Source organism: Crotalus tigris, unplaced genomic scaffold (assembly GCF_016545835.1).
Source record: "Crotalus tigris isolate CLP2741 ecotype Arizona unplaced genomic scaffold, ASM1654583v1 scf7180000018395.510130, whole genome shotgun sequence".
NCBI classification, from domain to species: domain Eukaryota; kingdom Metazoa; phylum Chordata; class Lepidosauria; order Squamata; family Viperidae; genus Crotalus; species Crotalus tigris.
In genome coordinates this window covers 67,299-80,614 of record NW_024096979.1, presented here as the reverse complement: position 1 = coordinate 80,614, position 13,316 = coordinate 67,299, and the positions used below count along the sequence as shown (strand labels likewise).

The following is a 13,316-nucleotide window of genomic DNA, read 5'->3' as shown; positions in this document are numbered from 1 at the left end:
AAGGCTCTTTCAAAACCTGGTTCTTCTCAGCATAGTTCAGTTTCTTCTCTGATTCTGCAAAAATTTTCAAAAATGGTATTTTTTATTTCATTCTTAATTGGGATACAGATAGTTCATACATTGGCTGCCTCAACAGCTCCTTCCTTTGTTTACCCATCATGCAATTCTTTGGTGGTAAAGGCTGCAGCAGAAGTGGCACTTAACAAAGTCAATTCAAATCGGAAACAAGGCTACATTCTTGGCCTCCAGCGTATTTTTGATGTCCACGAACTACCCAAGGTAAGATCCTCTCCTTCTGCTGATTTTTTTTTTCTTTCCTTCCATTCAGCACCAGCCGTTCTGTTGTCAAATCCTGGGAGCACATGTGTATGTAGGTAGGAAAAAAAACCCTTGCAAAATCACTTGCTAGCATCCAAGAGATATAGCCTAGATTTGGGAGCCCTAATAAATTGAGAATCAGTGGGAAGCTACTGTTTGTCCTACTAAGTAGATACAGGGCCAGCTTTACAACAATACTGCAAGAAGAACAACAAAGATGATTAGGTGACTGGAAGCTGAAACATATAAAGAACTGTTGCAGGAATTGGATATGTCTAGTCTAATGAAGATAAGGACTAGGGATGACATGAAAGTAGTGTTCCTATATCTCAGGGGTTGCCACAGAGAAGAGGGGATCAAGCTATTCTCCAAAGCACCTGAAGGCAGAACAAGAAGCAACGAGTGGAAACTAATCAAGGAGAGAAACAACCTAGAACTAAGGAGAAATTTCCTGACAGTGAGAACAATTAATCAGTGGAATGACTTGCCTCCAGAAGTGGTGAATGCTCCAACATTGGATATTTTAAAAAAGAGATTGGATAACCTTTTGTCTGAAATGGTATAAGGTTTCCTGCCTGAGCAGGGGCTTGGACTAGATGACCTCCAAGGTCCTTTCCAACTTTGCTATTCTATTCTATTCTATTCTATTCTATTCTATTCTATTCTATTTTATTCTACTCTACTCTACTCTACTCTACTTTACTCTATTCTATTCTATTCTAAAGATTCTCAAAGAGTTTACTGGTGTTGTAAATTCAGAGAGGGAAATTTTAACAAGGAAAAATTAGGAGAAAAAGCTTTAGAGTGACTAAGGAGCAAAGCATCTACATTATACAACCTGTCCTTTCCTCTCCAAAGTAACCAGTTTATATCTCACGTAGTCTCTATCCATTGTAACATTAAAATAATGGGAGATTCATCCTGAGGTCTAGAAGTTCTCTTCCCTTTCATCAAAGATTAAGTGGCAGCATTGCAGCATCCCAGCAGAACTGCAAACCTTTTTTGGCACGTGCGCAATATTGTTAAGTAAAAATAGACATTAGTCTTGGATCACAAGACCACCGCAACTATGCCTGCATTATTTGAAAAGCAAGATGAACAGCATATAAATTGAATAAATAAATAATTAAAATCACTTGGACACGCCCCCGCCCTTGCCCTTTCCGAGGAAGCTGCTGGATTCAATGGAAAGCTCAATCGGTTGCTTGACCTCAAGTGAAAAATTGGCTGATCTCCTGTCCTTTTTTTTTTTTTTTTCTAATGGTGATTTGAATGCTATTTCCCTCTAATGTGCTTAAGGGGGTTGACACCATGATTCGCCTTTTCAGGAGTTTTTCTTTGTCTGTCCGTAGAAAAATGGTGATTCCCTTTTCTACCTCATCATGGACGTGTTGGAAACCAAATGCCATATCCAGAGCGGGAAAAAGTGGAAGGAGTGCGAGTTTAGAAATGAAGAGGGAGCAGTAAGTCACCAATCTACTTACTTCAAAAAAAAACTACTGAGGGGGTTTGGAAGGAAGTCAACTCTCGGTTTTTGAACTGATTTGCAAGGGAGGCTGAAGGAGTCACGCTTCCCACTTTCCATATTGCAACAAAACTGCCTCTTCAGAATAGCTTCTGCCACTTCTCCCGTCTTGCCATTGGTTCCTTGGCATTGTCTGTGTTGATGATAATTCTATGCACTGAAGGGCCATTTCAAATCAATGAAACATAGCACTGGAAGGTGGGGAGATGAATGGATCCAACCTCCACTCACTGCAGGAATTCAAGGGAAAGCCTTCTTGACAGGGGTATCTCAGAGCAACTGGTAAACCTATTCAGAGACAGAGAGATCTCCTATTTTCTCTTGGCTGTCCCACTGTCCCATGGCTCTTACACATGGGAAGATTGAATATTCAATCTGAATCTCACTCCTGCAACTTAAATGGGTTCTTCCATATCTGCATCCTGGAAGGAGAGGAAGCACTTCTTGGCCATCTTCTGAGTCCGGGATCCTCAACCTTAGCAACTTCAAGACTTGTGGACTTCAACTCTCAGAATTCCTCAGCCAAGGTTGAGGACCCCTTGTTCTCAGTGACCCTTTTTTTGGTATTGAAAGTGGTCTTTGCCCCCTCCCCCGCAGTCCTTTGTCAAACAAAACATTCACATCTCCTTCAAGGTCTCAGTTTCAGGTGTCTTCAGCGCTGGTAAAATAATTGGGTGGCGCTAACTCTAACTACTTTCTCTTGTTCCAGGTCTTTGGCCAATGCAAAGCAATACTTCAGTTCAACAGTAATTCAAAGAGGTCATTCGTGTACAAATATGGCTGCGCTTTACGCCCTTGTATGTATCTCCCATGTTTGCTGCATATAGGTTTACAAGAAATATTAATCCGAGCACTATATCTCCCAATCACAGTTTTACAGATTTCCCTGCAGAAATCAGATATACGCAAAAGCCCCAAAATTGTATTTTAAAGCCTTGTTTCATTCTTCCAGATATCTTAGACTACATCTGTAGCTTCATTTTGGTCTGTTTCTCAATCATAGCTGCTGTTTGGACCAATTTCCTTTTTTGCTGCATATATGTTTGTTGCAAGTTTATGCATTTTTAGACAGTTTTTTATGAGTGCATTTTTTTATATTAAGATAGTATATTCTGCTAAATATATTGATCTTTGTTTGACAGGATAGCATTGAGAGTATTTGCCTATAAAGTCACCAAGAGTTGGACACAACTGAATGGTTAAAACCACTACTATTTTGATCTGTTACACCAGTGGTTCTCAACCTGTGGGTCGGGACCCCATTTGGGGTCGAATGACCATTTCACGGGGGTCACCAAACAACGCAGTCCACCATTTTTTTCCCCTTTTCCTTAGCTGTGCTACTCCCTTTTATTCTATTGGCTTTTGAAAGCCCATAGAATAGACTCTCTTGAATAGAGTCTAATTCTATGGGCTTTCAAAAGCCAATAGGAATTGTCCAGGCTGTCTCTGCCCTGCTGAGCCCGCCAAAAGTCCCATTCTGCAAACGGTGCTGCACCAGTTGAGTAGTCCTCGACTTACAACCGGTTGAGTAGTCCTCGACTTACGACCAGTTGGGGTCGCGGCATTAAAAAGGTTGAGAACCACTGTGTTACACAATCTTAATGCCTACATTTTTGAGCAAACCTTTGAATTGCAACCTTCAGTATAAAATTAAAAAAAAAAACAGAATTTAGATTTTTTTTTTCTCCTAGTCAGGCCCAACTGACATATTCTGTTCAATTCATGATGCATTTGTGACAATCAGCATAGGGGTAGGGGTTAGCCCCTGCTGATCTCTAAAACCCAGCAAGCAGTGGCGGAATTCAAATATGTGAACAACCGGTTCTCTGTGTGGATGCCGTTTCCGGAAGTCCATTCTGGGTCAGAACAACGAAAAATTAGCTACCGGTTCTGCCGAAGTGGTGCGAACTGGCTGAATCCCACCACTGCCAGCAAGGGCTATTGTTAAAATGTATATTAACTCTAATGCATTGTTTCTCACTGAAGATTATTTTGCTTTATTATGCCATATTGTAACCTCCTAAAACTGATCTTCCAGGATAAATGTATGAGTACAAATGTTTGGAAGAAGCCTAAACTTTGAGAAACGAGGAAAAATTACTAAGCAACTACTACATGCTTTTGTTGCTAAGTTAGGTTACTAAGAACAGTTACTAGTTTGCGCCTCAGTCTGTTCTGCCAAACAGCCCACTTGACTTGTTCGCATTTTAGTACAGGAGAACCTCAAAGGCATTTAGTGAATGATTCAAGCTTTACCAACATGGCTGACTATGCCAGCTAGAGAGTGAATGGTGTGAGCTGGAAGTTGTTGCAAATGCGGTTTGAACTTTGGATCAAGGGGCACCTCCTTCATCAGGTGTTAATGGACACAGAATAAAAGTTACTTCAGTCTTTACATATTCATTCATCAGATGTTACCACATTGTAGAATCTGATTCTGCTGTGAAAGAAAATGTAATCCAGATTAAGAGTCAGTTTGATATTGTGGATAAGGCATCAAGCTAGACATTGGGAGACCGTGAGTTCTAGTCCCATTTTGGACACAAACTGAGCAGTGACTGGGGGCAAGTCATTTTCCCTCAAACCTAGGAAGGAGGCAATGGCAAACCGCTTCTGAGAAATCTTCCCAAATTAATTGCATGGAATTGTCCAGTCTGTCTCCAAGAATCAAGCATGAATAAATGGAAGGGGGAAAAAATCCATATTGAGTTTATATTTGAGGTTTCAAGTCTGATGCTGGTTGGTATAAGGCAGGGGTAGGCAACCTTGGCTCTTTTATGACTCGTGGACTTCAACTCCCAGAATTCCTCGCTGAGGGAAAAGGGAGAGGTTTCCAAGCTGAGCTATGCTGGCTCAGGAATTCTGGGAGTTGAAGTCCATGAGTCATAAAAGAGCCAAGGTTGCCTACCCCTGGTATAAGGAGTCAGAGATGGTCTTGGGTAACAAATATCTACACACAAAATCACCAAGCTCAGAGAACACCAAGAATTCCACAGTTCAGCCCTGAGGTATAAAATATTCTCTCCTATTGGTTCCTGCTTTCAGATTTGTTCCCTCTCACAATGACAAACTTCACTGGTTCCCTGTTATTGAGCACTGTGACAGGTTACTAAACAACTGTGACCCTCACTAGATAAACCAGGGGTCCTCAAACTTGGCCACTTTAAGACTTGTGGACTTCAACTCCCAGAATTCCCCAGCCAGCCATGCTTAAAGTGACCAAGATTGAAGACCCCTGAGATAAAGGTTTGAGAGAGATGGTTTATTTTCAGGCTGATCCAAGGTTTCTGTATTTTGGTTTATTTAAATATGCAAGCTCAAATTCAAATTATTGTCTCGCCTTTTTTAATAATAATTCTTTGCTTTTCTAAAGTTGCTAGTTCTGTTATTACACGTCTTTGCCCCGACTGTCCAAGACCCGGAAACCCTTCTGACGACAATTTTCAGAAGATAGCAAGAGAGACACTGGCCAAATTCAATGCTGAAAATGGCCACGATCGTTATTTTGCCCTTGTCGATGTCACCAAAGGAAAGTTACAGGTAAAGTTGAAGTGGAGTATTTTTGAGCAAAAACCTGATGCTGTATCTTTGATTTGTATGGAAACTGCTACAAATGCCTGGATTTATGTCAAATGTAGAAAATTAAAAATGGTAATAGACATAATCCCAGAAGAGGATAATTGATTTCTGCATTATTGCCAAAGAAAGTACATAAACCAGGGGTCTTCAAACTTGGCCCTTTTATGACTTGGGGACTTCAACTCCCAGAATTCTTCAGCCAGGCATGCTGGCTGATGAATTCTGGGAGTTGACGTCCACAAGTCATAAAAGGGCCAAGTTTGAAGACCCCTGGCATAAATCTCAAAGTCTGCAGAAATCTGATTGAAAGATTTTAAATTTTATCTGCCAGAAGTCTTCTCAGGAACATCCAGTTTCTCATATGGATAGGAATTTGATCTTTGGACAATGTTACATTCAGTTTGATTACTGAATATTTTAGTGTCTTCTTCTTGATTACGTTTGACCACATCCTACCAGTTCTCCATTTCTCCTGGTGCTAAGAATGATGGGGACTCTCTGGAGGGCTTCAAGTTATTAAAGACTGATAGGGCACCCAAGATTATGAGGAACATTTCCTGCAGAGAATGTGACCTGCTCTAACAGTTTATGACTTTTTACAGTGGAATTCTGGTCCTTCATACTATGTAGAATACACCATCCAGGAGACTTCCTGTCCCAAAAGTACACCTGTGTCTGACGTCACTCAGTGCCCTCTCCTCCCATATAAAACTGCAGTAAGTATTCATAATCTTGCATTAAACTTGAATTGGCATCATGGCTCAATGCATTCTTTCTCAAGAGCCAAATTTTCAACTGCTCAAACAGAATCATGTTCTTTATTCATTATACAACATTTAGATTGGCTTAATATACCTATATTAATAAATGACAAATATATTATTTACAGTACTCAAGAAGGTTACAAGTAACCCTGTTGCATTGAATACTTAACCATCCACCTTTCTTATCAGTAAAGATAGTAGTAAAACAGTGCCTCTGACTTTCTCCTTTCTTTTTCTTCTTCTTGTGCCATATCCGTTATCGGACATTGGCGATCATGTTGGCGATCCTGTTTTTATCAGCAGCTGCACAAAAGTGCTGCTGAGTTTTGTCCAAACCAGTCCCTTAGATTTTGAAGCCACAATGTTCTTCTTCTGCCTGGACCTTGTTTGCCTTCAATCTTTCCCTAGAACAGTGGTTCTCAACCTTTTTAATGCCGCGACCCCAACCGGTCGTAAGTCGAGGACTACCCAACTGATTGTAAGTCAAGGACTACCCAACCGGTCGTAAGTCGAGAACTTTCCCTGCCCGGGAGCGCCGCGCATACATGGTGCCACCCCCTGCATAGCTGGCAAGTTGCAGAGACGGCGCAGGCCGACCACTGGCTGGGCCACCAGCTGGCCCAGCCCAAGGGAGATAAGGCACCCGCTGGGCCCCACATGCACCAGCAACCCTCCCTGCACCCGCCGGCCTCCCACCCCGGCCCTCTTTTACTTACATTTTTAGTAGTTGCTCAGCAGGGAGGGGTGGAAACTTCCAGACAGCTCGCCTTCGCAGCAGACAATTTGCAGCACCGTTTGCAGAATGGGACTTTTGGCGGGCTCAGCAGGGCAGAGACAGCCTAGACAATTCTTATTGGCTTTTGAAAGCCAATAGAATTAGACTCTATTCAAGAGAGTCTATTCTATTGGCTTTCAAAAGCCAATAGAATAAAAGGGAGTAGCACAGCTAAGAAAAAGGGGGGAAAAATGGCGGACTGCATTGTTTGGCGACCCCCGTGAAATGATCGTTTGACCCCAAATGGGGTCCCAACCCACAGGTTGAGAACCACTGCCCTAGAGGATTAAATGGTAAGGTGACCAACTTTTTATAATGAAAAGGAGGACACAAATAAATTGAAGAAAAAAATATCGTAAATAAAAGAAACATTTTATTCATTGCAACAATAATACAGACAACTTGCATGTGCAAAGTTTGCCAGCCGGGTGTTTTGGCGCGCTCAGCAGCAATTCCTATTGGCTTTCGAAAACCAATAGGGGGAGTAGCACAGCTCATGCAAAAGTTGAAAAAAAAACATCAAAAAAAGGTGCCGGAACGCCATTCTGAGGGTTCTATGAGGGAAAAAAAGCCCTGCAGATTAATCTTCAAATATCGAAAAAGAGGAGATGTAGGAGGACACTTTTCAAGGGAGGACAGAACTTACAAAAGGAGGACTGTCCTCCCTAAAGGAGGACAGTTGGTCACCTTATAAATGGAGTATGCCTTATTTTTCTGGGTGTCGCATCACATGTCCGAAATATTCTAATTTTCAGTTTTTAATTGTTTTGATGATTTCCCTTGGCTTTCCCAGGCGGCTTATCACTTCCTCATTTTTGATCTTGTCAACCCAGATTATATGTAACAGCCGCCTGTAAATCCACATTTCAAATGCTTCTAGTCTCTTCAGGTGGCCTTCTGTCAGAGACCAGCTCTAATCCTATTCCTTCCTGAATTTTCTTTCAAGTTACACTTGGTATATATTTTTCCCACCCGTTCCTGCCTGACCATAGGATGCTGCTCCAATGTTCCACTGCTAGTGTTTCAACAAAATGAAATTTAATGTGGAGAAAAGCAAGGTTTTACACCTAGGCAGGATAAACCAAAGGCACTAGTATAGATTAGGCAGAACCTGGCTCAAAAACAGTAACTGTGAAAGGGACCGTGAAATCCTAGTGGGGATCACTTAAACATGAGCCAGCACGTGCAGCAGCCACCAAAAAGCTAATACAATACTTGGTTGTACAAACAGAGGCATAGAATCAAAATCACATAAAATATTAGTACCACTTTATAAAGCCTTAGTAAGACCACATCTGGAATACTGCATCCAGTTTTGGTCACCACATTACAAAAAAGATGTTGAGACTTTGGCAAAAGTGCAAAGAAGAGCAACTAAGATGATTAAAGGCCTGGAAACCAAAACATATGAAGACTGGTTGCAGGGTTTGAATATGGCCAGTCAAGTAAAGAAGGACTAAGGGTGACATGATAGCAGTATTCCAGTATTTGAGAGACTGTCACAAAAAGGAGGGGGTCAACTTATTTTTTAAAGCACCAGAGGGCAGGTCAAGAAACAATGGAGGGAAGGAGCATCCTGGAATTAAGGAGAAACTTCCTAACAGTGAGGACAACTAACTAGTGGAACAGCTTGCCTTCAGAAGTTGTGGGTGCGTCATCACTGGAGGCTTTTAAGAAGAGACTGGATAGTCACTTGTCTGAAATGGTATAGGGTCTCCTGCTTGAAGAGGAGGTTGGACTAGAAGGCCTCCAAGACCCCTTCCAGCTCTATTCTGACTGATTGTTTGCTATCTTATTCCCATTTGCTTCTCAAGCTCTCAGTCCTTCTCAGCTTGTAGGGATGAAGGGAAAACAATTACATAGAGCTGAATGACTATAGCTAATCTGAAAAGCTTGTAAGGGTGTTTGGCTACACCAACCATTTATGTGCAGCTTTACCTCCTTTATGCACACTTCCTCAGCTCTCCAACTCAACACCCTTTCTCTCTTGACCAACATTCACAGCCTGCAACTTCATAGTTTCTCCCCCCCCCTCATATGATAGTTGTGGTCTCTAGGCTCTTAAAGTCCCAGAGGACACAAAATGATAAGGAAAACTCACACACAAAAGCTCATTAGTTTGGACATACATTCTTAACTGAACACAGGAGCACAGTTTTGCTGACCTGATTTTAGGATTTTGAAGGAAGCCATCTTTATAAATGAAGAACAGTTGGGAGAAGATGCTAATATTAGCTATAATAAATCGACATCAAAACCAATAGAAGTAATAACAGGGTGATGGTGGTTGACTGAGTAAGAGACAAAAGTCCACTGCATACTGTTGGTGTTTTTGGTTTAACTTTTATTTCATTGCTGCTGATCTTGATTTTAAAGTTTTTAAAGTTTTATACTTATGTTTTTATTCTGTTTTAAGCTGCCAGATTTTCTCAGGTCTCTGAGATTCCACCCCAAAGCATCATAAGAGATGAACATATAAATCTACTTATAAATCATAAAAGACCATGCTTTTCTAATTCAATCCGAGGACATATTCTGCATGTGCATCTTCTAGAAATGGAGAAGAGGCATAGAATTAGATTGGAATGGTCTTTGGTATTCTTCTAGTCTAAACCAAACTCCATTCCTAGCTGGAATCCTCTTATCATCTCAGAAAACTGCCTCTCCAAGCTTAAATGATGGACCTCACTTAAGAACTGAAAGAAGAAGGCTGTTCCAGTTAGTTTGCATCTGAATTCAAACTTAGTAACTTATTTTCCGAGCCAATTTATGAACCATAAAGTTAGTTATCAGTTTCCAAAATGTTGCAGGAGAATTCTCCAACAACCAGAGAGTATATAACTATAGGAATGTAATAATTAAAATAACAAAATTCGTATCTGTATCACCAAAATGCATTTCCTGTTCTGGAAAATCTGCTTCAAGAAATCCATAGAATGGTTGAAAAGAGAGAATTTAAAATTCTAATGAATGAATGAACCTTTGTTATCAAAGTACAACATGTATACAATGAGATTGGCTGACCCTCCCTCCGTGCCCCCCCCACAACTCACAATGACTACAAACCCACCAACTTATTACACCAGGTGAGCTAATTGCACAGCGCGCCAGCCTCACGAGTCTATCATGCATAAAGTTATGTCCCATTCAAGAGCCTGACAGCCTATGGATAGAAGCTATTCTTCAGCCTGTTGGTATGGCTGGCTATGTTTCTATATCTCCTAACCGATGGTAGGAGAGTAAAGAGGTACGAATCAGGGTGTGAGTCATCCCTGAGAATTTTCCTCACTCTTCCAAGGCAGCGGGCCCTGGTGATGTCATCCAGTGGTGTCAGGGAGCAGCCCACGATGTTTTGTGCTGGGCTCACCACCCTCTGTCATACCTTCCTATCCGCGGCTGTCAAGCCAGCATACCAAACCACGATACAGTGTGAGAGGACTTCTAAGAAGCATAGCACAAGAATTCAGCCTTCCCATGGAGGCTTCGTTCACTCTAGTGCAGTGGTTCTCAACCTTTCTAATGCCGCGACCCCATAATACAGTTCCCCATGTATTATACATCACCGGGTGCCAGGGGCGTGGCCAAAGAAAAGGGGAAAAATGGCGGACAGCCTTGTTTGGCAACCCTCGTGAAATGGTCGTTTGACCCCAAATGGGGTCCCAATCCACAGGTTGAGAACCACTGCTCTAGTGGGATCACAGAATTTTGAGGAAGAAGAAATGGCATGTCAACCACAGGGAGAACTCCCTTTGATACAGAACATCTGAACAACCACTGTTAGCCCATTGCATATTCGAAATCTTGGCAGGTTAAATTTTTGGGGTTTGTTGATGAAAACTTTCTCTTTTGCTCTAGGAGAGAGGCCTGTGCAAAGGCTCTGTGATAAACCAAGGGATGAAATTTCAGGAAGCGGTCACTGTAAGCTGCAATTTCTTCCCGCGTCCGGTAAGCTCCTCAGACAGCAGTCATCTGCAGAAAATATTCATTCCTGGGTTGTTGAACAAAGTTTACATTTTAAAACACATTGACCAAACTTCCTCCAACAAACCAACCGATTTTTCAAATAATAACAATAAATCATTAGTGAAGACATGGTTTGATGAATCAGGCAGACGAAGTCCTGCCGAATAAGGTTTTTTGTGGGTTACTATTATTTCAATAATGATCTTTTATTATATTACAATTTTAAATTCTGTCTAAAGCCCCTGGAGTGAGGCAGTTTATAACTCTTAAAATACAGTAATGAAATGAAATGAAATTGAACAACATCCCCTCCCCCTAATTAAATAAGTAGAGAAAAATGTTCATAGGTAATTGTAATGGTATGTGGGAAAGACCTTGGGAGATGGGACGAGGAGATGCTTCTTAGAGAATGGTCAGATAACCAGCAGTTGCATAATGGATGGACAAGGAGGCTCAGAAGGGACCTTCCCTAGTTTCTTGAGCTGTAAAGAAGATGGGAGATTTGGGGAATATGTACTTTCAGATTAGCACAGTGCTGGCGAACCTATGGCACAGGTGCCAGAGGCGGCACTCAGAGCCCTCTCTGTGGGCACGCGTGTCATCGCTCCAGTCCTAGGCCTTCAGCTGGGTTTTATAAAACCTTTTCACTTTAGGCCTCCGCCGCCTAAAAAAAAAAAGGTTCAATCAGTCAATTTCAACTTCTCGCGGAAAAAAAAAAAGTTCTTGCAAAGTTGGAATTGATTAATTGAACTTTTTAGTCCCACCCAGCCTGCCGTTACTACTGTAGCCACACCCACCCAATTGGCCACACCCAGCCAATGGCACTGGACGATGCATAAGTGGGTTTTGGGTTGCAGTTTGGGCATTCAGTCTCTAAAAGGTTCGCCATCACTGGATTAGCACATTTCTCTTAATATAGCCTTAGAGCAAAGCAGAATCAGCTCCTCTGGATGTGTTTCCTGCCCATCCACCTAAGTAAGAAGACTGACAATAATGAAGATCTATCTATGAGGAAGTACATTTGGAAAGGTCTCCCCTTGTTGTATCCAGAAGTTATGAACACTAGCTGTCTTGAACATTTCATGAAATAAGTAAGCATAATCTATCATCCAGATATGGCCAAGTGCCTAAACAACTTTTCTATATCTTTTGCTTTATTAGAAACACCAGTCTCCTTTCTCAGTCAGGCAAGTCCTGCCAAACATTCCTCCCTTCCCCAAAGAGTTTTCTGGATCATCTGAATGCCCAGGAGATGTTGCAATAAATGTCTACGGCCTTCAACTACCCTCCCCACCAAAAGCTAAAACCTCTTGAGCCAAGATTGATGTATAACACTGAAAGCTTAATTCAGAGGAAGCCTCCCTCCCTCGTCACAGATTACCAAGAACAGCAGCTACTTTTCTGCTCAAGGCAATATTAAAAAAATATTCAATAAAAATGACTATGTAGCATGGCAGTCTTTGCAGTGGTTATTTCAGAAATCAGGTTTGCCTTTTTCCACTTTCACTTTTGAAGCAGAAGCACAGCCCATGCACAGAATCCCGAGGCAATGATAGGCATCTTCCTATTGTAAGGAGCAGACAAATTAAGATCATCGGTAGCGATGAACATTTGAAAATAATAATAATAATAATATATAAGTGGCTATGGACACAGGATTTTTCCCCTGAATGTTTCAAACTTAGAGCTTGGAGAAAATTCTCTTTGAAATTGGCTAGTAGAAGTTATTTGATATATAGAAATCCAAATATTTCAATACTCCTCATACAATGCATACCTCTATTTTCTAGCTGCACATTGCATCATCTCTTTATCTGCCTAAAAAAAAAAATACAGCAAGAGTAAAGAACATTACAAAATTGTGAGTGACTACTTAAACCAGAATTTCCATACAGTGGCTAGAGAATTCTAAACATTGAAGTCCACCTATCGTAACGTTACCAAGGTTGTAGAATACTGAGTTAGACCACGAGTCTAACGGCGAAATCCCATTTAATGCATCCTAGAAAAAGAGTCTCCTAAATTCCATCTGAATTCATGCAGTGAAGAAGACACAAGATCTCTCCAGGGGTAGGCAACCTTGGCTCTTTTATGACTCATGGCTCAGGAATTCTGGGAATTGAAGTCCACGAGTCATAAAAGAGCCAAGGTTGCCTATCCCTGCTCTAGACCAGACATGTCAAACACAAGGCCCGGGGGCCGGACGCAGCCCGCAAAGTGGTTTCATATGGCCTGCGAAGCCATCCTGGAAACAGTGAGGGAACGGTCCCCGCTGCCTTGGCCCTGGCCCAGGCCGGCCAGGAGCCAAGGTACAATTTTGTGGTGGCCATCTATGGTGAAACACATTCAGTCTTAGCTCCACAAGGCCGTCTAGAAACAGCGAGGAACC

The 13,316-nt window shown here is 41.7% G+C and overlaps 1 protein-coding gene across 1 annotated transcript; it reads left to right on the top strand.

Annotated features, from left to right (window-relative positions):
• Nucleotides 1-12,380, top strand: LOC120311915 (fetuin-B-like). The gene is made up of 7 exons (XM_039351991.1): nt 1-279; nt 1,671-1,781; nt 2,553-2,640; nt 5,220-5,386; nt 6,028-6,141; nt 10,820-10,909; nt 12,089-12,380. Exons 1-7 carry the CDS (start codon nt 73-75, stop codon nt 12,239-12,241), a joined length of 930 nt encoding a protein of 309 aa, XP_039207925.1. The 5' UTR covers nt 1-72; the 3' UTR covers nt 12,242-12,380.
• Nucleotides 12,381-13,316: the final 936 nt, after the last annotated feature.

Coding starts and splice junctions, on each gene's coding strand:
- LOC120311915 (XM_039351991.1), top strand. CDS start 73: ATGGTATTTTTTATTTCATTCTTAATTGGGATACAGATAGTTCATACA. Junction 1,782..2,552: donor TTAGAAATGAAGAGGGAGCA/GTAAGTCACCAA, acceptor CTCTTGTTCCAG/GTCTTTGGCCAATGCAAAGC. Junction 10,910..12,088: donor GCAATTTCTTCCCGCGTCCG/GTAAGCTCCTCA, acceptor TTGCTTTATTAG/AAACACCAGTCTCCTTTCTC.